Below are 25,550 nucleotides of genomic sequence, written 5' to 3' on the forward strand. Positions count from 1 at the left end.
GTTTTTTTATCTTTTTTGAGTTTTTTTAAATTAGAAAATTAAAGTATTACCTCAGGATAAATTGTTTTAGTGTAACGAATATACATTTAGGGTACGGAGGAGAAAAGTAAGAGGTCAAGAGTGGGGAATAGCGACTAAATATATAAAGAGAACCGGTCCAAGTGGATTTGTTCTCACTAAACCGATCGCTCTTCTCCTCGCTTGTGGACTTTTGTTATTGTGAATGACTTTTTTGTCATTTTTGTTACTTTTTTGATAAATAATTTTTATCACTGTGCAGCTTTACGGATTCTACATCATCCTTTATTATACTTTATTTATTAATATTTTTCACTTTAATTGTTTCTGAAAAAAAATCACCATGACCAAGGTGAGTAAAAAAATTTTCAAGAAATTTTTTTTTTTTAATAATATTGAGTAATTTTTTTATGATAAATAAGTTAATCATAGAATCATCTTTGTTCTTTTTAGAAATCAGGTTATCAATTATTGAAAACTATAATAAAGTTTATTATTCATTGGTAGTCATGGGAATAATTTTATTTTTCATTTAACGAAAATTACATGCAAAAAGATCAACAGAATTTATTGAGTAAAAAGGGAAAGGAGTATGTAGTTTTCTGTCACTCTTACTCTCAGTGTATTTACGAGAAGAAAGAGAAAGTTTGCTTGAGCAATGTGCTCGGTCACCGTGATGAATTTCCATTTAAAAATTCTCGTCTTAAGTAAAAATTTTTTTCATTTCTTGTCGATAGGTCTATGTTATTACAAAATTATTGCGTCTCATACAAACCGATCACGTGTACCATAATTGATACTAAAACATAACTTTAAACCTGAATTCTTTTTTGTGATTAATCATTGCTCAAAATGTGTACACTTGTTGTACTATCATACGTGTATTTACGATCATTTTAATTCCTTATGACTCATATTTTCACAACTGGAATTAGCAAATAATTTGATGTATTAGATATAATAATTTTTTTTCTTCTTCAAATTTATTTTGCTTCATGTGTCTTGAGTTTAAAAAAAATAAAAGTTCAAGGTATAAAGATTATACAAAATGAGTATATATACAACTGTCACGAAGAATACGTAATGATAAAATTAATGCTATTTACTTTATTCATAACCTTGTGTTATTTTTCTAGATGCTTTTAATTCAGCCGACAGAGGAGATGTCTAAACTCATTCGAGTTGAACTAAATGAAAACGTTGAAACTAGAGACAAAGATTTGGAGCATATTAAAGAATGGTTGAAAAAACAGCCTCATCTCCCGGATTCATTTGGTAATGACAACAATTTTTTCAGCAGTCTAGACTAATCACCGAACTTAACAATACAAAAAAAAATTAATTTTGATTTAAAAACAATCGTCGACTGATTACTTAAATTAAAGAACTTCGTATCATTAAATAAATTTATTGGAATATCGGAAATAAAATTATTTATAATGTCAAACACATTTCGTACTACGTGATTATTTTTAATGATTATTGTAATTAAATTTAATGATTATTAATGATCGTTATTTATCACTGCTAAGTTCAATCGCAAATATAAAACTTTGATGAAATAATTTCAATAGAAACAAAAGTTTTTAGTTTGGAAGATCTATAGATAACAATTATAAGCTCAAACAAGACTTTGAAAAGATTTTTTAAATTTGTTACACGGTTCTCTTGAACTCTATGTGCTTCAATGTTGAAGTGAAGTAGTCGCTTTTGACTTTAAACTTTTGTAACTAAAAAAAAAAATAATTACTCAGTAACGAATAGAATGTTCTTTGGAAACTAGAAATGTTTTCTTTATAATACTAGAGATTTCAAAGAGAAATAATTTTATTTTAAAAAAAAAACTACATCAAATGCTAACTAAAAATTAATTCTAAAATAATGAATTGTAATCACTAGATTGTAAATTGAAAAAAAAAATTTTAATATTTAAAATTAATTAAATTGCATTGAAAATCAGTTATTTTTATTTTAATAATTCCTATAATTTAAAATTAATGTATTTCAGATGACTTAAGGCTAATGACCTTCCTTAGAGGTTCCAAATTTTCTCTTGAGAAGTGTAAAAAGAAGCTAGACATGTATTTCACAATGAGAGGAGCCGCGCCTGAGTTCTTCAGCAACCGGGATGTCACAAGGCCTGAGACACGAGATGTTCTTGATTTAATGTAATTACTTAATTATTCAGCTATCATAAATATTTCATATCTATCCCTAGAAGAGACTTCTTTAATGCAAATTACTACTATAATGATCATAATACACTACAACAAAGTAACAAAAGAGAATTTCTATCAAAAGTATCTTACAAAATTACTTCAATTATCTTATTTAATAAGTAACCATGTTGATAATTTCCATGTCATAAGCAAATAGAATAATTAGACCTAGAAATAATGAGTCAATTCTAAATAAAAAGAAATTTTAAAACCTTTTTTTTATTCGAAGAAAAATTACTCTCATTTGAGAACTCTATTTAAATTACAACTTTCTTTTTGACTCCAATAATTTATTTATCTTCTGGGTGGAGTTTTTCTATTGCTCTTGTAATTCTAGACTAACAATTAGAAAATGAAATAAATAGTTTGTTTTTCTACAAAATAAACTGTTTTAGATTCTGTTCATAATTTAATCGAAAATGTTATCTGGTAAAAATAAAAAAGAAACATCTTTTAGCTAACTTATATGTAAAATATTGAAAGTAAACAACTAGCAAAGAGTTATTTATTAACTTTGTACTCTGAATATTTGTAAAAGAAATCTACGTGTACAGAATTATTCATAAGTAAATGATATAACTTAAAATGATTTTCTACTTCTAGATATATTCCTCCATTGCCTGGATTAACCAAAAATGGTCGACGAGTCGTAGTAATGAAAGGAAAAGATAAGGACATCCCAACACCAAATGTTGCCGAAGCAATGAAGTTGGTAATGATGATCGGCGACATTAGACTCAAAGAAGAACTAATAGGTGTAGCTGGAGATGTTTACATTCTTGATGCATCAGTAGCAACGCCAGCTCACTTTGCTAAATTCACTCCAAACTTAGTTAAGAAATTTCTCATTTGCGTTCAAGAAGCCTATCCAGTAAAGCTTAAAGAGATCCACGTAGTTAATGTCAGTCCTTTGGTCGACTCAATCGTCAACTTTGTCAAGCCTTTCCTAAAGGAAAAGATCCGCAATCGTATTTTCATGCACAGCGATATTACAACTCTTTATGACTATATACCGAGAGAAATATTACCAGCTGAATATGGAGGTGATGCTGGACCAATTCAGGACATCAATAACACATGGATCAAAAAGCTAGAAGATTACGGACCATGGTTTAAAGAACAAGAAGCTCTGAAGTCCAACGAAGCTTTAAGACCAGGAAGACCTAAAACTCAAGATGACTTGTTTGGTATTGAAGGATCATTCAGACAATTATCTTTCGATTAGATTTTTTTTCTTTATTTAAATCATTCTTGATTATCACAGATTTTTTCCATCGTCTAATGAAGCGGTTCCGCAATTACAAAATGATCAATTGATTCATTTATCGTTTTACATAACTAAACATTCTTATATTTTGTAATGCAGACATTTAAATAAGCTCAAATCATCCATGTGGATAAATAGACAATTACTTAATTACGTAAGACAATAAAAGTAGAAAATTTAAATTTTAATAATTATTACATTACATCCTTTAAACTTTATCGATCTTTATAAATAATCATCGTTGTGTCTTTCAATCATTTTTTATGACATTCCACAATTAATTATAGAGATACTATTAATTGTGTTTATTATTGTCTAATAAATAATTCATTATTTCTTTTTCTTTCATTTAACTCCTTTTACTATTTGTAAAAAAAAACTAATATCGAATTGATTGTAATATCAAATCTGGCAATATAGAATCTTGTAGCAGTTATTACTATTGGCAGAGTTGATAAATTTAAAATTGTCTCAAATACTTGAAACAAATTAAAAGCAAAACCTCCTTTAATTGGTAAAATTTTATGAGTAGGAAAAATGTAAATATATAATTATAATTGATATCAGAGGATAAGACATAAGGATGTACTGTGATCCAGTGGAACAATCTATCTTCACGATAAAAATTATTATTAGAAATATCTTGATATTATTAGAGATAAATTATTGCCACGAAAGGTATTAGCAACAATTTAGTAAAGTATTGATTATTGTAATTCATAAAAATCGATGACTATTTCAACCAATAAAGAATGTGAACATGTGACAACCAATTTTAAACAAATACGTGAATTTATTACCTATCTGATATCAGACTTAGAATATCACGCTAAAGTTCTGGAAGATTCTTTTACATCTTATTTGGAAGAAATGAAAAATTTAGTTACAGGATATGGAAATGATGAAAATAAAATAGGAATTCAGAAAAGATCTTACAGAAAAATTGATCAAATGTATTATAGATTGATGAAAGTTTTGCAGACAGTTCCTCAACTTATTTCAGAAGATTACGATTATTTACTGTCTCTAGGAAGTGGTTTATGTTACGTTTCTAAAAAGATAGAAAATATTACACAAAGAATTATTACAGCTAGTCACGTTGATACAGTTGATAAATTTCAGATATTAGGACAACTAAAAACACAACTTAGAAATGCTTTATTCAAATACAATAAATTAGCTACAGACTATAATAAAGAGGTAAAGAGAATTGATGTAATGAAGTCATATTTAGCACGAGGTATTATTATGTATACTTCAAATATATCTAAGAAAGAATATTCACTTTTTATTGATATTGAAGTGAATAAGTTTGTACGTTATGTTGAACAGGATAAAGTTTACCAGATGAAGAGCTATATGATCAAAACGTTGCTTAAAAGATTGGCTCAGAGCATGAGAGCTCTTAGTACAAATTCTATTACTCCGATTCCTTTGATGAGTTTAGATGAATTACCAATTCCACGTGAACAGTCTCCAAACACAGGAGCATTGTATTGAAGTCGATGAATTATTTTGCTTTCAAGGATTTTACTAGACTTTTTAATAGAAAAAGAGATTCAAATATTTTTATTTTTTAGATAAATTTTTAAGTTAGAATACATGTATTTAGCTATGAAAAAAAATCAAGAATTGTAGATTATATTGTAAAGAATGCTATATTTTAATTGGAAAAAAATTAATGTGTACAACTATTGTTGATTCTCAACATCCGGAGTCTTCAATTACAGCCATAGATCTCAATTTACAACAATGCATGCATGTCAGTTCGATTAAAGACTTTCTTGGAGTTATTTAAGTGCCATGTATTTGAGAGCAATTATCCATAATGTACTAGTAATTTTTTTTGCTTTTAGCATAATTTACAATAAAAATTCATATGGTGATGATGATAATGAGAAGCGGAATGATTCAGTGGCATGCTCATTTTTTAAGTGTAAAAGAAATGAAAGATGTGTAATTCGAAAATTTTGGTGTAAAAGACCACCATGTCCCCGGATGATTTATTGTGCAAAAACTCAAGAAGGTATTGAATTTTTAATTTTTTTATTTCTGTAATAAATACTTTTTAAGATTCATTAAAATTTACTTTCATTCGCAATTCTATATCTAAAAAGTATCTTTCATTTTAAATTCAAGTTTTATTACTTTATAGACTCATTGAAAGGACCATCATCTTGCGATAACGTTAAATGCAGTAATGGATATGTCTGCATAGTCAAAGTTCGTCATTGCAGTTGGGATAAACGTAAGTAACTTGAAATTACTTTATTCAATTAAAATTATCTAAACTTTTGAAAATATATAAACTGAAGTGGTTCTTCAGCTTGCAAAGAAGAGGTTGCTCGATGCATTACGGAAATGGACTACTATGAAGGTCCAGCATCTTGCGCAGGATTTAAATGCCCACCAGGTTTAAACTGTATTTTACGAGAATCTTTCTGTACTGATCCACCTTGTAAATTATTCAGAACTTGTGCCAACCGAACAGGTATTTGTTAATTCCAGTTTCCAACTCGAATAAACATTTTATTAAACTCTACATAATTCAAAAAGTTTAAAGATCATTCAAGAAATTAAAATAATTAGAGTGCACTTAACAGCTTTATTCTCATGCTTTTAAGATTTGTTATTAAAAAATTTTATCTTCTTTTATAATCTATGTGAATAATTTTTAAGCTTTTTGATATTTCACACAAAATTTTTATCAATTAAAAAATATTACAGAATCCTTAGAGCAATAATTTTCTTCATATTTATTCAATTTTCTTGCCTGTATTCAACTAAATTGTTTTTATTTATTTACTTATATTATCAGTTCCATTAATTAGATTGTTTAATATTGTAAATGATCAATAAATTATATATTATGATTTTTAAACAATAACTAGCATTTAAGGCATTTAATGGCACATACCAATTATAAATTAGAAGATATTATTCAAAACTCGATAATCTACATTCACTCTCTAGAGTTTAATGCATTCATTTATCCATTGATTCGAATAACTAATCATTAATAATGAATTCTGCACCGATTAATAAAATAGATGTTCACACTTGGATGGATGAATGCAAATCTCTCGGCTGCATCTCACCACATGAATGTTTTCTTCGACGGCCGGAAGCAGTTTGTGAATTCTTTCATTGCCGTCACAAACCAGATTGTACAGCAAAGTCAGGTAAAATTAATCAATAAACCACTTATTTCGTTCAATGATTAGTAAAAAAAACTATTCTCCTAGAAACTGAGTTAATTAAAAACGAAAAATGCCGTGGTTGGATTTGTCCAAAAGGTCAGACATGCTTGACACAAAGCAAAAGACCTTGTAAAAATGCTGAATGTAGAATAAATCGATTTTGTCAGGGAGACATAATAAAAAATGCAACAATTGATAATAAAAGACTTCAAGTGGAAGATTCAAATAAACTTTTACATCAATTCAAGATAAATTCTGTCCATGGAATTAAATTTAACGCAAGTAATATGAATTTAAATCCTATTGTGACCACAAATATAAATTCACCAATTGAAAATGCTAAATCTGATAACAGAGTTGATTTAAAAAATATTAGTTCGAGCTTATCTTCACTGGATTCATGGTTGGAATATTTGAAAAATCAAACTGGAATTAATGCTGTTAATATTTGGATCAAAAAATCAGAAGATAAAAAAAATCATCCGGTAATTATATTATTATATTAATAAGATAATTGAAGGATTTAGTTGAAGAGATAAGGAATCAATAGGCTGTGAATTATTGTTGTTCTTTATAAACATTCAAGGAATTCCGCAAGTGGCTAACCTTGGTAAAAGATTTGCTAGGAAATAAAATGTTTGATCTTTGGCTTGAAGAAATTCGCAATATTACAATAAAGAATCCAATTTTCCAAAATTGGTTACCAACCTCTGCAGACGCATTCGATGTAAGTATACAACTTTGATATAACATCAAAAAAAGTAAATAAAATGACTGAGTTTAGTTAAAAAAAAAAATAAGATGTGAAATGTTAAAATAATTTTTGATCATCATTGAGGTTTTTTATCGGATTTGTATCAATAAGATTTATATTAGTAGCATTTTCTGTAATGAACGATTTCCCATTTCCTTATAAAACATTCATCTTTTTGTAGGAAGAAATTTCTGTTTTCACACCTTGGAATGCTACTAAAGAAGATGGAAACCATGGAATTTACGAGACTGAGAGTTTAATGAATCCAGAATATAAACTACAGAGCTTTGGTTATTCTTACAATAATTCTAATTTATTTATGCAAAAAGCACCTCCCATTCAAATTAATGAACGGATTAATGACGATTCTTTAGGATATTCTGAACAATATTATTTGACTGTGTTGAGATTAATACAGAAACTTCTTGAAAGTATCACTCCATTGATTGAATTTAATAAAGAGATACTTCTTAAACAACTGCAGAATGAAACATTATTATTGAATGAGGATAGACGAATTTCTTTATTAAAGATACTGGATAAGTTGAAAGAGGAACGAGAAATCTATGCATATGTTATTAATAAGGTAATTTGATTTATTTAGTTTTAGTTTCTGATTTTTTTATGTTTTTCAATTTTATATTTTACTTTATCTTCACAATGTTCACATAAAAAATAATGTCAGAAACACACTTTGCAGTGATAACACTCTAGTGAAATTTTTTTCCATATAGCAGTACTATCAATGCTACCAGGTGTTTGATATTACCACAGTAAAAGTTATGTCTCCTCCCAATGCTACCAAAATATGATAAAATATTCTACTCTTTTTATGAAAGACGAACTTAAATATGTAATTTTTGGAACTTGTTTGAAACTTCTTACAATCCTTTTAAGTTTTTTATGCAGTTTTTTTTTTGAATAATTTTTCTGAAATTTTTATAAAATCAATTGAAAAAAATATTTCAAGAAAAAAAATAATTTGTTTGTTATTTAAATATTATAAAAATTCAATAATTTTCCTAGAGGGAGAAATATTTACTCTGTGAGAATATGAGATCCTATACTATAATATATGCAAATTATCTAATTTGCATGCACATTTTCTTCCACCATATGAATACGAAAATGACTACTTTTAATCCTAATTAGTTTTCTCGCTGAAAACTCCACAAGAGATTTACAAAATAGTCAGAGATGTAATTTTCATATCTATTTCAAACGAATAATTATAAAATAACTTTTAACATTAAAAAAATAAATTATCAACAAATCAATTTAATGTAACGACTTTTTGTTCAAATATAGACACAAGAATTAATCTCCAATGCTCAACCACTCGTTCCATCATTTTACATTGACGATGTCATCGAGAAATTTCAATCAAATGAAGAGAGAAATTTCTCTGATACAAGAAAGAATGAGAAACCATTGGATCACAATGCCACCAATGTCATGAGCATAATGAGTAGGTCAAAAGATCAATCAAGTGAAGATGATGTGGATTATGTAGTTCTAGATTATGGCGAGCCTATTACTGGATGGAAGGTGAATCAATCAGCTCCAAAGATCATAATTAGGGTTGAGAATAATTTCCAGCCACCACCAAGTAAGTAGATTAGATATTACATAAGTAAGAAATAATGATTACATTGAAATATTACATTGAAAGATAAATAAATGAATTCATAGAAAAAATTGAATGAAAAAATAAGAATTTAATCATTAAAAATAAATAAGTTTGATGAATGTTTATAACTGACCTATATTTCATGGTCAAAGCATGAAATGAGGATCAAAAATATTAATAATAATCAATTTCTTATGTTCTTTTACTATTTTAAAAATAAGTAGAATGAATGAATTGCAGAGATTGGTGAAATAAAGGTAGAGAATGGAGACAACATTTTGAATCGATTCTTACTAGTAAATACAACATCTCCATCCATAGAAAGTACTCAGGATGATTATTACAACGATGACGAGGGCTCAGAATTTTTAAAGGTCACTGAAGATAAAACCAATAGCTCTTCAATGATTGTAGATCGGTCTAAAGATAGAAGAGTGTAAAAGAATATAGACTACATAGTGAAATGAAATGTAATGTTATTAGCAGTAAAAGTCAGATATTTAAGGTTGATCGATAAAAAAAGGATAACGATCGACATGACTAGTTTTTGTAGACAAAGAATTTGGAGCAATTAATGTACACGATGCAGTATTTGACAATAGTCTAGTTAATGTTAATAATCGTTAAGTCTGGACAAAGAAAATAACCATTTTAAATAAATCTTCATCCTTATAGTGGAATAATGTTGGAAACAATAGCTTGCTGGAACCATTTCAGGAACTTCAACGATTAACTTGAATCATTGAAGGTTGTGATAATTTTATTTTACTAAGATGGAAATATTATTTAGTTTACTTCATAATTACATTATAAAAGTTAATAATGAATAATTATATCTTTGTATTTATAAATTTTCTATCAATTATTGATAAAATATTAAAAGTAAGATTCAACAAGTCTTTAACAAAGTGCATAAAGGTCAAAGTATGCTTATTTATGATCAACATTTACGATTGGTAAATGAAAATGAAAGATTAAGATTAAAGAGTAAATTTTTTTGTATTTAATAAAAAATGAATGATAAATAATTGTTTGATAGTGGTCAGATAGATTATTATTAATATAGGCACTAAGACGACTCTATAGTGATAAAATAAAACTCGTTCACTCAGAGATGGTTTATTTTATAAGCTAAAAAACCATGGAGAATGCTAGAGAGAAGAAGTGGTGGAGTTTGTCGAATATCACGAATGCGAAGGAGAATGTCGCGGTTGGGAGAGGATCTAGTCGCTTTCTGGTCGTGCAACTACCAAGAACATCGCAACCATCGTCTTCCTATTATTATCAACAAGTGTACAGGAACTAACAATCACAGTAAAAGAGGTAAATAACGATAATTAAATAAAATTATATTGTTGGTTATGTATAAATATTTTTAATTTAATATTAAATTAAACTGTAATTATCCTTATCGTGTCATTGTCTAATAATTCATTCGGCAGGATGTTTTATTTAATTAAATGATGGTATTATATTTTCGCCGCAACTAGCATGCATTGATGCTCTGGATCACAACACTACCGGCTTTTATACACACATTTACTCTACTATGATATTCCATTCAAAATCTCGGGAATATCCCTAGAAATATTCTCATTGCGTGACTGCATATTATGTGACGAGCACGTTGCGCTTGTGATTAATTGCACAACATCTTCGAAAAAAAATAAGAAATGCTAAGAATTTATTAGTGAAGGTGATATAATTATTAGTCGTGTCAATTTTGTGTTGAAAAAATTGTGTCACTTATTGTCGGAGGGTAATGATATATATTTGATTAAAAAAAAAAAAAAGAGTCAATAAAAAAAATTGTTTGAATAATTATAAAGAGACACTTGAAGGTTCTATTTAATATTAGACTGATTAAAAAAGGGAATTTTGAAATTATATAGCTGAAATTATACTACATGTGTAATCAAGTATAACATTAAGGTAAATAAAAAAATTATGTATGGTTGGAGTCTGGATACAAAGTAGAACTGTCGGTTGAATATTTTATAAATTTTTTTATGCAAAATTATTATTTTCCTTTTGTAAACGATATTAATGCCAACAATTTATCTCTTGATAAGATCATTTAGACTTCATTGTTTTTCCAATGATTGCCAGACCCACCTTTTCAGCTAGACCGTGATTGGATGCACATGATTGCAAAAAAAAATTTTTTATGCACTCTAATTAGTGCATTATTTCAATAATTATTCTTGTAACAAGAAACATTACTTAATTTAAACAAAAATCTAGTTAGTACATTGTTTTCTTCTTTATTTTAAAAATTTTCATTTTTATTCTACATCAGTTTTCGTGGGGTGTTCACTGATTTTAGGATTTAAATAATTTCTTTCAAGCAAGTGATGCTCAAAATACTGAATCAATCTATTTTATCTTTTAAATCTATTTTATTTTTTTTCTATTCATATTATTATTATTATACATGTAATATTGGAAGCGCATTGCGGTTAACATTTAAAAATTTATCATCCATTAAGGAATCATAGTAATTACCACAAAAATACTTTCCGATAAATTCATTAATTTTTAATAGAGATTAAAATTATTTCGAGCTAAATATAAATGTCTATTCCTTTAAAATAATAATGTAAGTTTTGAGTAAGAAAAAAATGTTTTAAAAAATGAAGTATTACTAAATTTCTTCATTGTTATTAATTGATGTATAATGTACTAATTGATGTAACACTTTAATTGATATGACACAGTTAAATAAAAATATATAAACTTTTAGGCAAGAATAGTTATTTCAATTGTGATAGTCGAAATATGAAATATAGTGAGAAAAGTAAGAAATACAACTGATTCCCATGAGTATTGCAGAAAGTCTAGATATAAAACGTGTCGAATACAGGTGAAAAAGTAAAATGGAATAGGAGAGAGAAGTATTTAAAAGGAAAAGAGATAAATAGTGTGCATTTCCTTCATTTAGGTGGTTAAAATTCTTCCGGGTATTCTCTCTTCCAATTACAACATTTAAAACAACTATGAGATTTTATTCTGTGGCTATACAAATTTTTTCTCATTAGTGATATTTTGTCTTACTTTATGTATTTGAAATATTAAACAAACATAATATTATTATTTTATTTTATTTAAATTTATATATCACAAAATAGAAGGTTAAAGTGATTAATTTTTTTTTCTATCAACTTTGTAATAGAGGAAATAACTCAATTATGCTTAGAGAGAAGTGATCTATTTAAAAAATGTACAACGTCTTAATCATGTATGACTATCAAGACTCTCGGTCAGTGAACGTAACGGTGTTACGACTTCGCCTCAAGCAACTGCAATTTTTTTTTATAGATAAACATCCTTAAAATCCGCCTACGTAACACTTTCAAGGTCTCTAAAAATCTTAAACTTTTTTTAGCGTTATTATCATTTTGAATTTTATTGTTATTGTTATCATTAAGTTAGCTTGTAAAATTTTTAGGATTTAAACGTAGTTTAGTTTTGAACACTGTTTTTATGGCTGAGATAAATTTTAAGGTGGAGTGCTAATTGCAGATTTGAACTCGTTTTTTATTACATAAAATCAGATGTAGCCAAATATATTTTTAGAATAGTGTAATTAAGAAAGTATGCAGTTTTTTTTATTACAAAAAATAAAAAAGGTAATATTTTTTCAAGTTTAATTATCTCAGTCAAGAATGAATTTGATACAATTTTTTTTCTATTTTTAATTTTAATGTTCATTAAATCAATTATTATTATTAAGTGAAAAAAACGAATTTTTAAAAATTTGGTAAATTTTTCATGATTATTTAAAATTGTTTAAAAAATTTGTCAAATTGCATAAGAATTTAATAAGTTTTTTAAAATTCATATTATAAAAAATTCAATGGTAATTGGTTTTATTTATTTATTTATATTTGTGAACATCAATTTATTAACAAAAAATTGTAAATATGAATTATAATAATTTTTCAATTCTCCAAGTCATTTCTCCTTGAAAATTCATGCTTTTTTTTAATATCATAAATGAGATAATTTTCTGTTCCACTGATTTAGCTATGAAACATTATAATTTTTTACAACTCCAATGGAAATAATTATAATCTATCTAAACAAAATAAGACTGTCGTGTTATTACTAGGAAGAATCATCACGAAGAAGACCGGAAGTGCTACATAAAAATTTACTGCGTTTATGCGAAAGTGTTAAAGTAGAAAGCAGACACATATGATGATTCTTTATTTTATTTTATTATTGTTCTTTCACTTATTGTGAATTTGTTGTGTTCAAGAACAAGTCAATTAAAGATTATCATTGTTTACCGTTAAATGCAAAATACATCTTACAGATGGGTTGTGAGTGTCCGTTAAATCCAGGAACAGGACCATCATTAGCTTCGACATGTGGAGGACCATCGTTTATGCTCTTTATGGGCTTGTTGGAGGTTTTCTTACGCAGTCAGTGTGACCTCGAGGATCCATGTAATCGACCTCGGTCAAAGGAAGACATATATCCAAGGTATTTCATTGAGAATATTCAAATATATGCCATTAGATTTTTAGAGTCTCTGAGTTGAAATGTCAAGTATTATTGATTATTCACGATTTACTGATTCCTAAATCTCTGCTTAACATAATCAGCAAAATTGCAAGACAATTGATTTAAAAAATTGAATTTACATATTCTTTAAGAAATAATGAATAAATGAAATATTAATAAATTTATATACATAAAAAAGCATTAAATAATAATCGACCCAAACATTAATTCCAACAATCAAAATTTTATCATTTCTCATTCATTATCTTTTTATTCCAACGTAATGTAATTTTAATTCATTGCTCAGATACTTCTGTATTGATTATTAGCTGGAGGCTATTTTCATAATTATCAAGACTGAGATTTGATTATGATTTCCGAGCAAAATTCATTGACTTTCACTTCGTGACCCTCGAAATCTCGCATCGAGATTTTACAAAGTCATTCTGACATTTTCTTTTGTCTTTAAATAGTTATTCTCTGTGAAAAGTATTCCATTAATTCTTTTTACTTCTAGTTATGATTTTATTGTAATTGGTGGAGGCAGTGGTGGAGCAACAGTAGCTGGACGACTAGCAGAAGAAAACAGATTTTCTGTTTTACTAATTGAAGCTGGACTAGATGAGCCAACTGGTACACAAGTTCCATCATTTTTCTTTAACTTCCTTGGAAGTTCTATAGATTGGCAGTATACAACTGAAGCTGAAACAGATGCTTGTCTAAATAGAGGAGGGAAATGTTTCTGGCCAAGAGGAAAAGTATGTTAATCGATTGTTTCACCGTTAAAAATTTTTTTTTCATTTTGTAATAAACCATTTCTTATTGTTTTCAATATGAAAACTAACCATCAAGAAAGGCTTTAATCAGAGTATTTCAATAAAAAACAGTTCGATATCTACTGTTATCATACGGATTAATAATATTATTCAGGTTCTTGGAGGCACGAGCGTACTGAATGGAATGACTTATATGAGAGGATCAAGAAAAGACTACAATGACTGGGCACGTTTGGGAAATCCTGGCTGGTCTTACGAAGAAGTCTTACCATTTTTCCTTCATAGCGAAGATAATCAGCAAATCGATAGGATGGATTTCGGTTATCATAGGACTGGTGGGCCACTCACAGTTACTCAGTTTCCTTACCATCCTCCTCTGAGTCGAGCTCTCATTGAAGCTGGAAAAGAATTAGGTACTTATCTTAATCGATCAAAATAAAACTCTTTCAATCAAGAGCGATACTTCAGCTGATTGAACATTTAATTTATTTTGAGAAGTTATGAAGAATCCATAAGAATACGCAAAAAATCTAACAAAAAAATAACGTATAGTAATTAAATTATATTGGAGATAATTTTTCATGAAAAAAGATCATGAAATAGTCAGGTAGACGATGTCTTTACGAGGCTAATAGTCAAGGTATTTTGATGGACACATTTAGGAGGTAAATTAAACAACTTGATTAAAATATTAAAAGATGAATTTTGCTTATTACTAAGTGGAGCATGAAAATGGACCGTTAATACCTATTTGCACATGAATACAAGTGTTAAAAGAGATTTTAACAAAAAGCTACTCATTAGGATGAGAATATATAGAAGTAATTTTACACTGCAGCTTGAAGTAATAGAGATAAGGAAAAAAACTAGTCAGGCGATCAGAATATAAGTCTTCCCTAGGTAAAAGTAGTTCTTGACCACTTATTTATTTAATCTAAGAAAAGTAAAAAAAATTTAGTGGTACTATGACTTTTTCATCTACCTTGTTTGTTCACTGTAAACTCAGCCCTGTAAGTTAGATTTGAACTATCAGAGTTAGCTTTATATTCAACTCGCTGATGAACTATCCCTTCAGGCAATTGTTAAAATAAACTTTGATAATGTTAGCATTCTCAAATTTAGTTTCTCAATAAAAATTTTTTTTGACTAGGTTATATGATTATCCAGTATTCTAGTTGAATTTATTTTATTTATTATAATATCTTCTGCAGAAACCGACTATTAATTATATATCTTATCATCATAACAAAAAAAAAATTAAAAAAAAATTCCAATAAATATAAAAAATACTGAAAAATGAGCCTAAGTTTTGGAGGCTGAGCAGTTAATTTATTCTGAAAGAAAAAACTATTTTATTTCATTTTTAGCAATACTTATTCAAAATTGACTTATTTAGGTTACGATAATGTGGATTTGAATGGAAGGACTCATACCGGTTTCGCAATAGCGCAAACAACAACAAGAAATGGTTCAAGATTATCGACAGCTCGTGCATTTATTCGACCCATGAAAGATCGGCCAAATTTCCATATAATGTTGAATTCAACTGTTACGAGAATTTTATTCGATCATGACAAACAAGCGTCAGCAGTAGAATTCGTCCACAATGGTCAAGTGCAACGTGTTGGAGTCAATAAAGAAGTTGTTGTGAGTGGAGGTTTGTACTATATAAAAATAACTCATGAATAAATCAACATGTCATTGAATAAAATATTCATGATCCTAAAATATATTTCAGGTGCTATCAACTCTCCACAAATTCTCTTGAATTCAGGAATTGGCCCTCGAGATGAATTATCAGCTGTTGGGGTTCCAATAATCCATCATTCTCCAGGCGTAGGGAAAAATCTTCATAACCACGTGGCTTATGCTCTAGTATTCCAAATCAATGATACTGATACAGCACCGTTAAACTGGGCTACTGCTATGGAATATCTATTATTCAGAGATGGCCTAATGTCTGGAACTGGTAAGAAAAACAATATTAATATGAAATCATGCATAAAATAGTATATTTTTAAATTTTTTCTCAATTTTCTTCTAAATCTTCTCCGCTCCTTTACCGTGAGAGAAGTAGAGAAAGCTTCTTGCGCAATACGATCTCGTTCGTGACTGACGCGAATATGATGCAACCATCTGTTTAGTCTGATTTACTTCAACAAGATTACCATTTCCATTTCCTTTTGAAATGGCTTTATTAACTCAGAATTCACTATTTTTAGGAATCTCCGAGACTACTGCCATGATTAACACCAAGTATGCAAATCCTAGAGATGATCATCCAGATATTCAACTGATTTTTGGTGGATATTTAGCAGATTGTGCGGAAACTGGAATGGTTGGTGAAAAACGAGGAAATAAACGCAGTATATTAATGATTCCAACCTTACTACATCCTAAATCTCGTGGATATTTACGACTACGTGACAATAATCCTTTGTCAAAGCCCATGATGTATCCAAAGTACTTGACTCATCCTGAAGATGTTGCAAGATTGGTTGAAGGAATAAAGTTCTGCATTCGTTTAGCAAAAACTCGATCATTAGCTCGATACGGATTTGAGTTGGATCGCACGCCAGCGAAAGGATGTGAACATTTGAGATTTGGGTGCGACGCGTACTGGGAATGTGCTATTAAGCGTGAGACTGCACCAGAAAACCATCAAGCTGGTTCGTGCAAAATGGGACCAGCAAATGATCCTCTAGCTGTCGTTGATAATCAATTAAGAGTAAAAGGTGTTAGAGGTGTTAGAGTTGCTGATACTAGTATCATGCCCAAAGTTACTTCGGGAAATACTAATGCTCCTGCGATAATGATTGGAGAGAGAGCTGCGGACTTTATCAAGAAAACTTGGACGAGATGAGAAATAAGATATAGATAACGCAACATGGAAAGAAAATAGCTATCGATTTTAATCGAAAACTTAACTTTATTAATTAATTTAAAAGATATTTTTGGAGAATCAATAAGTAGCTTTTACACGAAATAAAATATCAAAAATGTAGAAATAAAATATTTTAATAGATAGTAGGATTATTTAAAAAATAATAATTATAATAAAAGAGTATTTTTATATAAAGTTAAAATTAAAACATAAAAATTATCGTATATTATTTGTAGATAAAAGATTTATTTTTAATGGTGCTTATTATTAATTAGGATAAGATTTTGACTATTTTACTCTTGAGAGCTTTTATTTAAAAAATCATAAAAAAATTTCAATCAATTGTTTGGATTGTTAATTAAATAAAGACTTTTTCATTTCTCTAAAGCTTGCACTGAATAAAACTGTAATAATTGTTCTAAAGCTAAAAAAGATTTAACAATCACAAAAAAATTTTAATCGAATTTCTGCTAAATCAAATATGCTAATGGTGCTCCAAGTTCTTTTTTTAGAATTAATGTTTACATACTGTGAATGAGTTTTTTTTTCTTTTTTTCTACCAACTCCTACGAAATAAAGTTAGTAGATTCACATTCGAATTCAGTGAAATTAATTTAAACAGCTAATATGCTCGCCAGTACTGCAACACGTAATAAAATGAAGAGTAAATTTCTCTCCATGTTGTTGTTATAGATTTGAATATGAAAGATTTTAAATGTGTTCTTAATTGATAAATATTATTCTCAGTAAAAGAAATAATAGAACTAATTAATAACACAGAATTATAAAAAGAACTTTTTATCATTAGATTTAAGTGATTTAGTTTGTACGATTTCATTGAATACAATAAATTATCTTCGGAATAATTCTAAGAAATCCCCACGAAGAGTCATTGTGTTATCACAATCTACTCATTGACACGGGCTATTTAATAACTGCAATGCAATGATGAAGCCAGTCGTACTTGATACATTCAAGAATAAACAACTCGATACATTTGTTGTATTATCAACGGATTCTCACAATGAAAAACGTGTTGGTTACTGTGTTTATCATTGGTTTATTTACTACTGCATTTTCTGGTGTAAGTGATTCGTTTATTGAATTCGTTGATTAATAAAATTTTAATAATTATAATTATTTCAAAATTTTCTCTAACTAATTGTACCAAAATGTATGCTGTTTTTTAGTCGATTAAAGAAGATCTTACTATCGTGCGTACTTGTAATATGACTGACCCTGTGGATATAAACATATTGAATGATTACTTGATTTATCACAATCCAAATCATTTGAATCCTAAACAGCGTCAAGAACTTTCTGTAAGCATCCTTTCATCATCATCATGATAATCATCTAGACAATGAAAAAACCTAAATGAAATGGATTGAAATAAATAAACGTATTTATTTGATTCTAGTGTTTTCTATTGTGTGTCTACAGCGAATTCAATTGGGTAAATACTTTTTACTTTATGTATAATCTTTCAGATTAACAGCAAGCGAATAAATAGTTAGCTGTTTTTTTAAATTTTTCACATAGTTTATCTGAGCTTCCATGAAAGTTAACTCGATTTCTCATGCAAAAATTGTAAAGAACATAAATATTTCTTCGTATTTGATTTATGAATATAAACTCAGTTAACTTATTAGTGATATAAAATGACCTTATTTTTGAAAGTACATTTTTCCAAGATTATTAGAAGAAATGCTTTAAAGTTTGCTGTTATCTGAATTTTCATAACAAGTTATTTCCCTACAGTAATGGTATATTCTTTGAAGAATATCGTATTCAATTTTATTTAAGACAGTATACTAACGATAATCATCTTTTATCCTATTTTTTTGATAAAAAAATACTTTCCTTATTGTAAAGCATAAAATAGTTAGAAAACAAATCTTATTTTAACACAAAGAATATCATCAACAAAGTATATACATATATAAGGATTTTATAAATTCATTTTTATGCTAAATCTTGAGCAAAAAAATTATTATGACAAATAATTTAAAAAATATGCAAATTTTTTCAATTCAAATGATAAATTATTCAACATTTTCTGAGTGATATAAATTCAATTTTATACAGATGGATCGTCATGGTGGATTCAAAGTTAATAATATCAAGTCTTGGATGCGGAAAACAGAACTATCAGAACATGATATCGATAATTTAATAAGAAAATGCATCACCCCAGGTATCCTTTTATCTACAAATTAAATTCTTTCTCCTTTGTTCAATAAAATTCTTTTTTTATTTCCAACAGAATTTACAGATCCTTGCACACGAGCACAATATTTCACAGAATGTTTCTGGGCAAATTATCAAGTAAGCCAATATCAAAATTTATTTTTAAATCATATCTTATATCTAACTTTGGTATGCTATATCATATAACTAACATTAAACTTAATCAAATATTTTAGGGATCGTTGAAGAGTAGACATCATCATTCTCTCCACTCAATTATCCACAAAAATAACTTTAAGTAACGATTCATAATTATCAGTTAATTAACAAGTAGTTATTGAAAATAATTCTTCACCAGAACCATGGGAAATTCTTCGATATGTTGAATCTTAAATTCTCTCTTGTTTGACGATAACTTCTAGACGAATCACAACGATACATCTTGCGGATTTTTCGGATGTCCAACTTACTGAAACCTTCTCTTTGTCCAAGTGTAGGTTTTGATCGACCTTGGAGCATATCAAAAAAATCCAGGAATCCCTTATTTTCCTGCAAAAATAAATTTAATTATTTTACATTTTGATAAAGGAATTTGTTTTTTCAAGTTCGAAAACAGTACATATTAAAGCATACTTTAGGAATAATTGTAGGACGTCCGTTAGCAGAAAAAGCATTGCTAGAATAATGCATAACACTTCCATAGTCATATTTAACTCCAAAAGGGTCTGTTGTGCCCGCTGCAGCTTTTTTAAAGTTAATATCACTACCTACAGATGAAAAGAATGTGAAGAAAATTATAAACATAATTTTAAAGTAAATAAAGTTACTTGAAATAATTAAATACCTGGTTTGATGTTTTGCCACTGTATAGCAACGTAATCATCTCGGTCATATCTGCTCTGTTCATGAATAAACCCAACAGCATGCATCAACTCATGTATTACAGTTCCTTTCTTTATTACGCATCCAGGAGTTTGGAGATTAACATCCTGTCGACCTCCTATCCTGCCCACGCTGCTCCAACAACCCGTATTGCCAGCAGTAATCCTAATGTAATCGTTAGTATCTCCAGTGTACGGTACAAAACGAATACATGTGTTTCTATGAAAATCTTCCATGGCTTCCATTATTAATTGATATTGAGTAGTATCTGAAAAATTAATTTTCAATATTCACTAATAACTTTTTAATTAAAAAGAAATTAAATTGAAAAAAAGAAAAAAATAATGATCAAATTGAATAAAAAGTTTTTTTTATTCATCTATAAAATTATTAACTTCAGAATAAAGTGAAAAAAGTTGATACAAAAATTCACTCAAAGAATTTCATGCTTCAGAAATATTTTTGATTAAATATAGAAAAAATGTCATTTTTATCTTGTTATATATTCATTATTTGAACTCTTAAAAAATTTAATATACATACTTAGCAAAAACATTTCAAAAATGTCATGAGTTCACTGGAAATAATTCTAAGGCAAAAATAGGATAATTTTTAAATTTTAATAAAAGTGAAAAGTCAAGATATGAAATAAATAGTATAAATACCACAAGAAATATTCCATGTTTCCTATAATTATTTGTTGAAAACTGCTACTTATTTATGTTCCAAATTAGTCCATAATTGTTGTCATAACCAGAATATTTTAAATAACTTACCAAACCATGGACTAATCATGTACGGAATAATTCCCCCAGGCCACCGAGCAGTAGTCGACGACAATCCACTCCTCATCATAATCATTGGAAACAGAATATCACCCTCTGCATACTCTCCCAACTCTTCAGGATTCATACCAGCAGTTTCATCCCATTCAGCCACTTTTGAGCCAGTGTTATTACTTGGCATACCGTACATCATGTGCTCTAGATGCTCAAGATCGATGTGAATATCTTCTGCAGTATCAAGAGTATTATCAAAAGCATCACGAAGCCAATTAACAGGCCCAGCAATTGCCCAACTAATAATACCACTCATCATCAGTAGTAAGAGAATCATAATTGGAACTTGAAACGTTCTTCAGAAGTTTTAGGAACAAATAGAAAGACTGATAGCTAACAAATAGTCAGGGACTTTTTATAGTATGGAACAGTAGTTCCCCCAGCATAGCCAAAAATCAAAAGATTAGTTTGATGACTTTAGACAACTTGTAAGGGGAAGTAAAGAATAATATTGGGGCCATGGTTGATAACTTTTGGCAGGAAGTTGGAGAATTTATTAAGCAAAAGTGCGAAATGAATGGTGAAAATACATTCAAGGTATCATTAGTCACACATACATATTCTTGACGTTGATTGAAGCATTAGCTATTATTTGAATGCTAGTTTGTGTAGGCTGTTGTACGCCTTCAACATGAATTCTTTGACATTAAAAAATTAAAACCTTGAAAAAATTGAAGAAATCTTTTTCGCCAGCTCATTACAATTGTTGATAGTAAATTCTACTTATTCTGATAGTTCCACCTGAGTTATACTTTTATTTTTATTACTGAATTTAATTTAAAAAATCTAGTGTAAAAGATAGTTTCAGTGATTTTATCATCAAACTTGAAGAATAAATTTCCCATTATTTCAATCATTTTTTATTTATTCTTCCATTTTCTTTATTTAAAAGTAAGTAAAAACTTACATGCAAATAAATGTAAAAAAGCCTATCATACTCATGTAAGGAATAAGAAAACATACTCACATATGCACGACCTCATTTGGCTTCTTTCATTCTCCATCGATTTTCTTTTCAACCCGTTAGTAAGTTTGAAAACTTGAATTCCAACATCCATTTATTCATCTCGAATTATAATGAAAAATCATTTCTACATTATGACAATTATTTATTGTTTTTTATTCATAAAGGATCATCTGGAAAATAAAAAAATAATATATCATAAAATAAAGTAAAATTGAAAAATATTTGAATACTTACTTTTCGCGCTGTATAGCGCCCTCTTGACATCTAAATCAAAAGCTGAGTTTAAAAAACTGTCAGTTGAACGCCGGACTTCATGTAAGGAGGTTTTTGTTGCTCTCCAAATTGTTTACTTATACTCAGTTTGTTTATTAACTGTATTTACGTACGAAACCATTATTTAAAAGTTCTTTAGCAATAATGGAGGCTGCAGTCATGGATCTAGAGAAAAGCGTAAGTTTATTTAATGTTTCAATTCTAACCTTGTTTGTTTATTTTTTTTTATTAAATGAAAGTTACATATTTATTTTATTACACAATTTATTAACTATCTGTTTAGGTGAATCGAACAAGTGGAAAACTTGCATCGATAGCTTGGAAAATGGAGACTTTTGAAAAAGAATTCCCAGATCCTGATAATGAGGTAAAAAACTTTATTTCATCAAAACAATTTGAAAAGTTTATAATTTATTTTTAAATGAAAAATTAAAAATAATATTATTTTATATATCAGCTGTCAGTTCTGAGATTGATAAAGTCAGTAGCTCAAGTAAAGGAAGAATATCAAACACTTAGACAAGAAATTCATGAAGTTCAACAGCTTCAAAAACAACTGACTGATTCATTGAAGGCCCAAGTCACACAGGTTCAGGGACATTTTCATTTACTCAGAGATAAAATTCTAGGTTACGACAAAACTCCTCAACTCAAGTGAGAATCAAGAGTTTAAATTAATTTTTAATCAATTATCATTTAATAACTTTTATTTTTATTCGATTTTAAAACAATGAAATGATACAATAGATCAAATATTAATCGAAAGTTTACATCAGTTGAACTCAATTATATATAGCTGAAGTTATGTCTATTGCACAAATGAATAACAGGAAATCAAAAAGAAAAGTCAAATAAATAATAATTAAGAAAAATATCAAAAATATCCATCGATTGTATCATTCATTGATAGATAATAATATCTTAAAACCAATCATGTTCTTGCTCTGATAAAAATGAATTTCTATAATTTTTAAATTCGATTTTAAATTACTGTTTTTAATTTGATTTATCATGAAATCTAATGAACCGCGAAATGAAGTTAACATTGTAACTTTGATTCAGTAAGAGAGAAAACTGATAAAATGACTAGAATATGCATGTTATTATAAAATTAAAATTACTCTTTAGCACTTAGCCTAGTAAGAGAGAAAAATGGTCTGGAACTCATTCTCATATAATTAATTATAATATTATGGTTTTAATTTTGGCCCACAAACTTCGGTCATCACATTCTTAATATTATATAGATTTTGTCATGTTCAATTAGTATATGACAAAGTTAATTTTATATAAATTTACGTTTACTTTCAAGTATTTTTTACGAGTAAATTGTTCCAAATATTATGAGATTTACTATTTTTTATACTTTTTAAATATTTTGTATATATTAAGTTAAATATCATAAAACCATAAATTTCGCGTTTACATCGATTCGAGAATTAATTAAAATGTGATTAAATTCTAATATCCCTTTTCTTCCATGAACTCTAACATTTATAGTACATTTACTAATTGTTGACCAACATACACAAGTAATGTATGAAACCTTACAAAGTATACTGAATAAACAAAGTATATTTATCTGCACAAAATACAGTCATATGAAAATTTTAATAACATAGAAGAACTGAATACTATTGTAATCTACTAGAGAATTTTATTCAGAATAATTAAAAATGATATTAAACATAGAATTTTCTATTTCTATCTTTGTGTAGTACTATAAATAATTGCTCAATATTTTCCAAACAATGTTTTCTAATAGTATCTTCACTCATTGTATCTTTTGAAATATTTACCATGTTATATTAAACAAAATAAATGATTATCAATGTAGCAAAAGTGTGTTGAAAGTACTTTTTTTTTAGGATAAGATTTTTTACAAACTTCAAACCATGAAATACTTTTATAAAGTATATTTTTATCCAATTCCATATTTTTGTTCGTCAAAGTTTTATCCTGACCCATTTTTCCATCATTCATATAAATCAATTCTTAATTATCTTGTTAATCCATTCGTCTATTTACCTCATCAAAATCAGTATATTCATTAAAATCTTATACGTGAATAAACATTTGAAAAAATATAAATGGGTCGAGTTAAAATCTCTATGTTTGGAGATGAGTTAGGGAGTGGCAAAGAAATTCGTCTATTTATTTTATGTCGAAGTAAAATGAAGTTGAATAATAAATAGTCATTTACATATGATTGAATTATTCACAATAATCTATTCAATCGCGTTCAATTTGTGTCCTTCATTTTGCTCAACTGTAGAGTTTGCTGATTAGAATAGTTCTACAATACATTTTATTGATACATATTAATTTCCTTTTGGCCTTCAAAAATAATGAATTCATCAGTGATGTAAACTTTGATAAATGAGATGATAAATACAACCATTTTTTTTAAAAAGAATAAATCATACATTAATTTTTTTCTCCATATTAATATTAATTTTGAAGTTTCTGGCTATGATCTTAGCTTCAGAAGTTTAGTTCAATTCATCATTGAACACATGCACTTTGATATTTTAATTACTAAACAGTTAATTTTTTTTTATGAAAGCAATGTCAATAAATAACTTGCTTCAATTTAGATCAATTCAATCTCATAAATTGAAAAATGTCATATGTTTTTATTTATTTTTCATTTGATATTGGATCTATTAAATACTCAATTTATTATACAGTTTATTTCAAACTGTACTCAGTAATAGAATCACCTGCAAGCTATTAAACTCGCCACTAATTAAAAGGTTCAAATAAACTTAACTATCTAAAATAGTTAAACTTTGTTATCACCGATACAAAAATAACATTGAACTATTGACTCAAAATTGATGTAACGTATGTTACTCAAGTTATTTTCAACATTTTGTTGAAAAAAAATCATATAAATATGAGTCTTTTATTTTCATTATAAATATAAATAAAAAATTTATTTATAACTTTTTTTACGATTATTCTACAAACATCCAACTAAACTCAATATACATTTATATGCAAAATTAAAATTTATATGAAATGATTTAATTATTATTGAGGTGATGAAAAGGAAAATTTAAATTTCAAAGTAAATTTAGTTGCGGAGAATTTTGCAGAACAAATCATTAAATTATTTTCTAGTTGAGTTAAGAGGAAA

The 25,550-nt window shown here is 27.8% G+C and overlaps 7 protein-coding genes across 7 annotated transcripts; 6 read left to right on the forward strand and 1 right to left on the reverse strand.

Annotated features, from left to right (window-relative positions):
• The first annotated feature begins 173 nt into the window (after positions 1 to 173).
• LOC118072993 (alpha-tocopherol transfer protein-like) lies at positions 174 to 3,488 on the forward strand. Its single transcript, XM_035093249.1, has 4 exons — positions 174 to 370; positions 1,155 to 1,293; positions 2,027 to 2,186; positions 2,841 to 3,488. The coding sequence occupies exons 1-4, from the start codon at positions 362 to 364 to the stop codon at positions 3,460 to 3,462; spliced, it is 930 nt and encodes a 309-aa protein (XP_034949140.1). The 5' UTR covers positions 174 to 361; the 3' UTR covers positions 3,463 to 3,488.
• A 711-nt stretch (positions 3,489 to 4,199) lies between these two features.
• LOC118072996 (uncharacterized) lies at positions 4,200 to 5,081 on the forward strand. The gene has a single exon (XM_035093253.1). The coding sequence runs from the start codon at positions 4,234 to 4,236 to the stop codon at positions 5,002 to 5,004; it is 771 nt and encodes a 256-aa protein (XP_034949144.1). The 5' UTR covers positions 4,200 to 4,233; the 3' UTR covers positions 5,005 to 5,081.
• A 208-nt stretch (positions 5,082 to 5,289) lies between these two features.
• Positions 5,290 to 9,961, forward strand: LOC118072885 (uncharacterized). The gene is made up of 9 exons (XM_035093041.1): positions 5,290 to 5,530; positions 5,660 to 5,752; positions 5,831 to 5,995; positions 6,555 to 6,686; positions 6,750 to 7,189; positions 7,291 to 7,431; positions 7,640 to 8,044; positions 8,767 to 9,067; positions 9,329 to 9,961. The coding sequence occupies exons 1-9, from the start codon at positions 5,308 to 5,310 to the stop codon at positions 9,526 to 9,528; spliced, it is 2,100 nt and encodes a 699-aa protein (XP_034948932.1). The 5' UTR covers positions 5,290 to 5,307; the 3' UTR covers positions 9,529 to 9,961.
• A 309-nt stretch (positions 9,962 to 10,270) lies between these two features.
• Positions 10,271 to 17,509, forward strand: Gld (Glucose dehydrogenase). The gene is made up of 7 exons (XM_035092830.1): positions 10,271 to 10,411; positions 13,407 to 13,576; positions 14,115 to 14,355; positions 14,528 to 14,786; positions 15,770 to 16,030; positions 16,112 to 16,342; positions 16,596 to 17,509. The coding sequence occupies exons 2-7, from the start codon at positions 13,407 to 13,409 to the stop codon at positions 17,234 to 17,236; spliced, it is 1,803 nt and encodes a 600-aa protein (XP_034948721.1). The 5' UTR covers positions 10,271 to 10,411; the 3' UTR covers positions 17,237 to 17,509.
• Positions 17,510 to 18,145: 636 nt separating this feature from the next.
• Positions 18,146 to 20,288, forward strand: LOC118072733 (uncharacterized). The gene is made up of 6 exons (XM_035092831.1): positions 18,146 to 18,341; positions 18,448 to 18,579; positions 18,678 to 18,713; positions 19,346 to 19,454; positions 19,524 to 19,585; positions 19,684 to 20,288. The coding sequence occupies exons 1-6, from the start codon at positions 18,282 to 18,284 to the stop codon at positions 19,747 to 19,749; spliced, it is 465 nt and encodes a 154-aa protein (XP_034948722.1). The 5' UTR covers positions 18,146 to 18,281; the 3' UTR covers positions 19,750 to 20,288.
• LOC118072735 (zinc metalloproteinase nas-4-like) lies at positions 19,779 to 21,473 on the reverse strand. The gene is made up of 4 exons (XM_035092833.1): positions 21,106 to 21,473; positions 20,292 to 20,597; positions 20,081 to 20,214; positions 19,779 to 19,996 (listed from the first exon to the last, which is right to left on the reverse strand). Exons 1-4 carry the CDS (start codon positions 21,443 to 21,445, stop codon positions 19,799 to 19,801), a joined length of 978 nt encoding a protein of 325 aa, XP_034948724.1. The 5' UTR covers positions 21,446 to 21,473; the 3' UTR covers positions 19,779 to 19,798.
• Positions 20,986 to 24,175, forward strand: LOC118072734 (uncharacterized). Its single transcript, XM_035092832.1, has 3 exons — positions 20,986 to 22,585; positions 22,692 to 22,775; positions 22,866 to 24,175. Exons 1-3 carry the CDS (start codon positions 22,553 to 22,555, stop codon positions 23,064 to 23,066), a joined length of 318 nt encoding a protein of 105 aa, XP_034948723.1. The 5' UTR covers positions 20,986 to 22,552; the 3' UTR covers positions 23,067 to 24,175.
• The last annotated feature ends 1,375 nt before the right edge of the window (positions 24,176 to 25,550 follow it).

This window comes from Chelonus insularis, unplaced genomic scaffold (assembly GCF_013357705.1).
Source record: "Chelonus insularis isolate UGA/USDA-ARS -01 unplaced genomic scaffold, ASM1335770v1 contig_94_pilon, whole genome shotgun sequence".
Classification (NCBI taxonomy): domain Eukaryota; kingdom Metazoa; phylum Arthropoda; class Insecta; order Hymenoptera; family Braconidae; genus Chelonus; species Chelonus insularis.

What these genes read in the sequence shown, in the direction of transcription:
- Gld (XM_035092830.1), top strand. Translation starts at nt 13,407, where the DNA reads ATGGGTTGTGAGTGTCCGTTAAATCCAGGAACAGGACCATCATTAGCT. An exon ending in AAGGAAGACATATATCCAAG is followed by an intron (nt 13,577 to 14,114) that starts GTATTTCATTGA and finishes TTTTACTTCTAG; the next exon opens with TTATGATTTTATTGTAATTG. An exon ending in AGAAGTTGTTGTGAGTGGAG is followed by an intron (nt 16,031 to 16,111) that starts GTTTGTACTATA and finishes AATATATTTCAG; the next exon opens with GTGCTATCAACTCTCCACAA.
- LOC118072733 (XM_035092831.1), top strand. Translation starts at nt 18,282, where the DNA reads ATGAAAAACGTGTTGGTTACTGTGTTTATCATTGGTTTATTTACTACT. An exon ending in TTACTACTGCATTTTCTGGT is followed by an intron (nt 18,342 to 18,447) that starts GTAAGTGATTCG and finishes GCTGTTTTTTAG; the next exon opens with TCGATTAAAGAAGATCTTAC. An exon ending in GTTTCTGGGCAAATTATCAA is followed by an intron (nt 19,586 to 19,683) that starts GTAAGCCAATAT and finishes CAAATATTTTAG; the next exon opens with GGATCGTTGAAGAGTAGACA.
- LOC118072885 (XM_035093041.1), top strand. Translation starts at nt 5,308, where the DNA reads ATGTATTTGAGAGCAATTATCCATAATGTACTAGTAATTTTTTTTGCT. An exon ending in AACTTGTGCCAACCGAACAG is followed by an intron (nt 5,996 to 6,554) that starts GTATTTGTTAAT and finishes TTAATAAAATAG; the next exon opens with ATGTTCACACTTGGATGGAT. An exon ending in AAGATAAAAAAAATCATCCG is followed by an intron (nt 7,190 to 7,290) that starts GTAATTATATTA and finishes TAAACATTCAAG; the next exon opens with GAATTCCGCAAGTGGCTAAC.
- LOC118072996 (XM_035093253.1), top strand. Translation starts at nt 4,234, where the DNA reads ATGACTATTTCAACCAATAAAGAATGTGAACATGTGACAACCAATTTT.
- LOC118072734 (XM_035092832.1), top strand. Translation starts at nt 22,553, where the DNA reads ATGGAGGCTGCAGTCATGGATCTAGAGAAAAGC. An exon ending in TCATGGATCTAGAGAAAAGC is followed by an intron (nt 22,586 to 22,691) that starts GTAAGTTTATTT and finishes CTATCTGTTTAG; the next exon opens with GTGAATCGAACAAGTGGAAA. An exon ending in TCCCAGATCCTGATAATGAG is followed by an intron (nt 22,776 to 22,865) that starts GTAAAAAACTTT and finishes TTTATATATCAG; the next exon opens with CTGTCAGTTCTGAGATTGAT.
- LOC118072735 (XM_035092833.1), bottom strand. Translation starts at nt 21,445, where the DNA reads ATGATTCTCTTACTACTGATGATGAGTGGTATTATTAGTTGGGCAATT. An exon ending in GTGGCAAAACATCAAACCAG is followed by an intron (nt 20,215 to 20,291) that starts GTATTTAATTAT and finishes TTTCATCTGTAG; the next exon opens with GTAGTGATATTAACTTTAAA. An exon ending in GTCCTACAATTATTCCTAAA is followed by an intron (nt 19,997 to 20,080) that starts GTATGCTTTAAT and finishes TTATTTTTGCAG; the next exon opens with GAAAATAAGGGATTCCTGGA.
- LOC118072993 (XM_035093249.1), top strand. An exon ending in TCATCTCCCGGATTCATTTG is followed by an intron (nt 1,294 to 2,026) that starts GTAATGACAACA and finishes AATGTATTTCAG; the next exon opens with ATGACTTAAGGCTAATGACC. An exon ending in CGAGATGTTCTTGATTTAAT is followed by an intron (nt 2,187 to 2,840) that starts GTAATTACTTAA and finishes TTCTACTTCTAG; the next exon opens with ATATATTCCTCCATTGCCTG.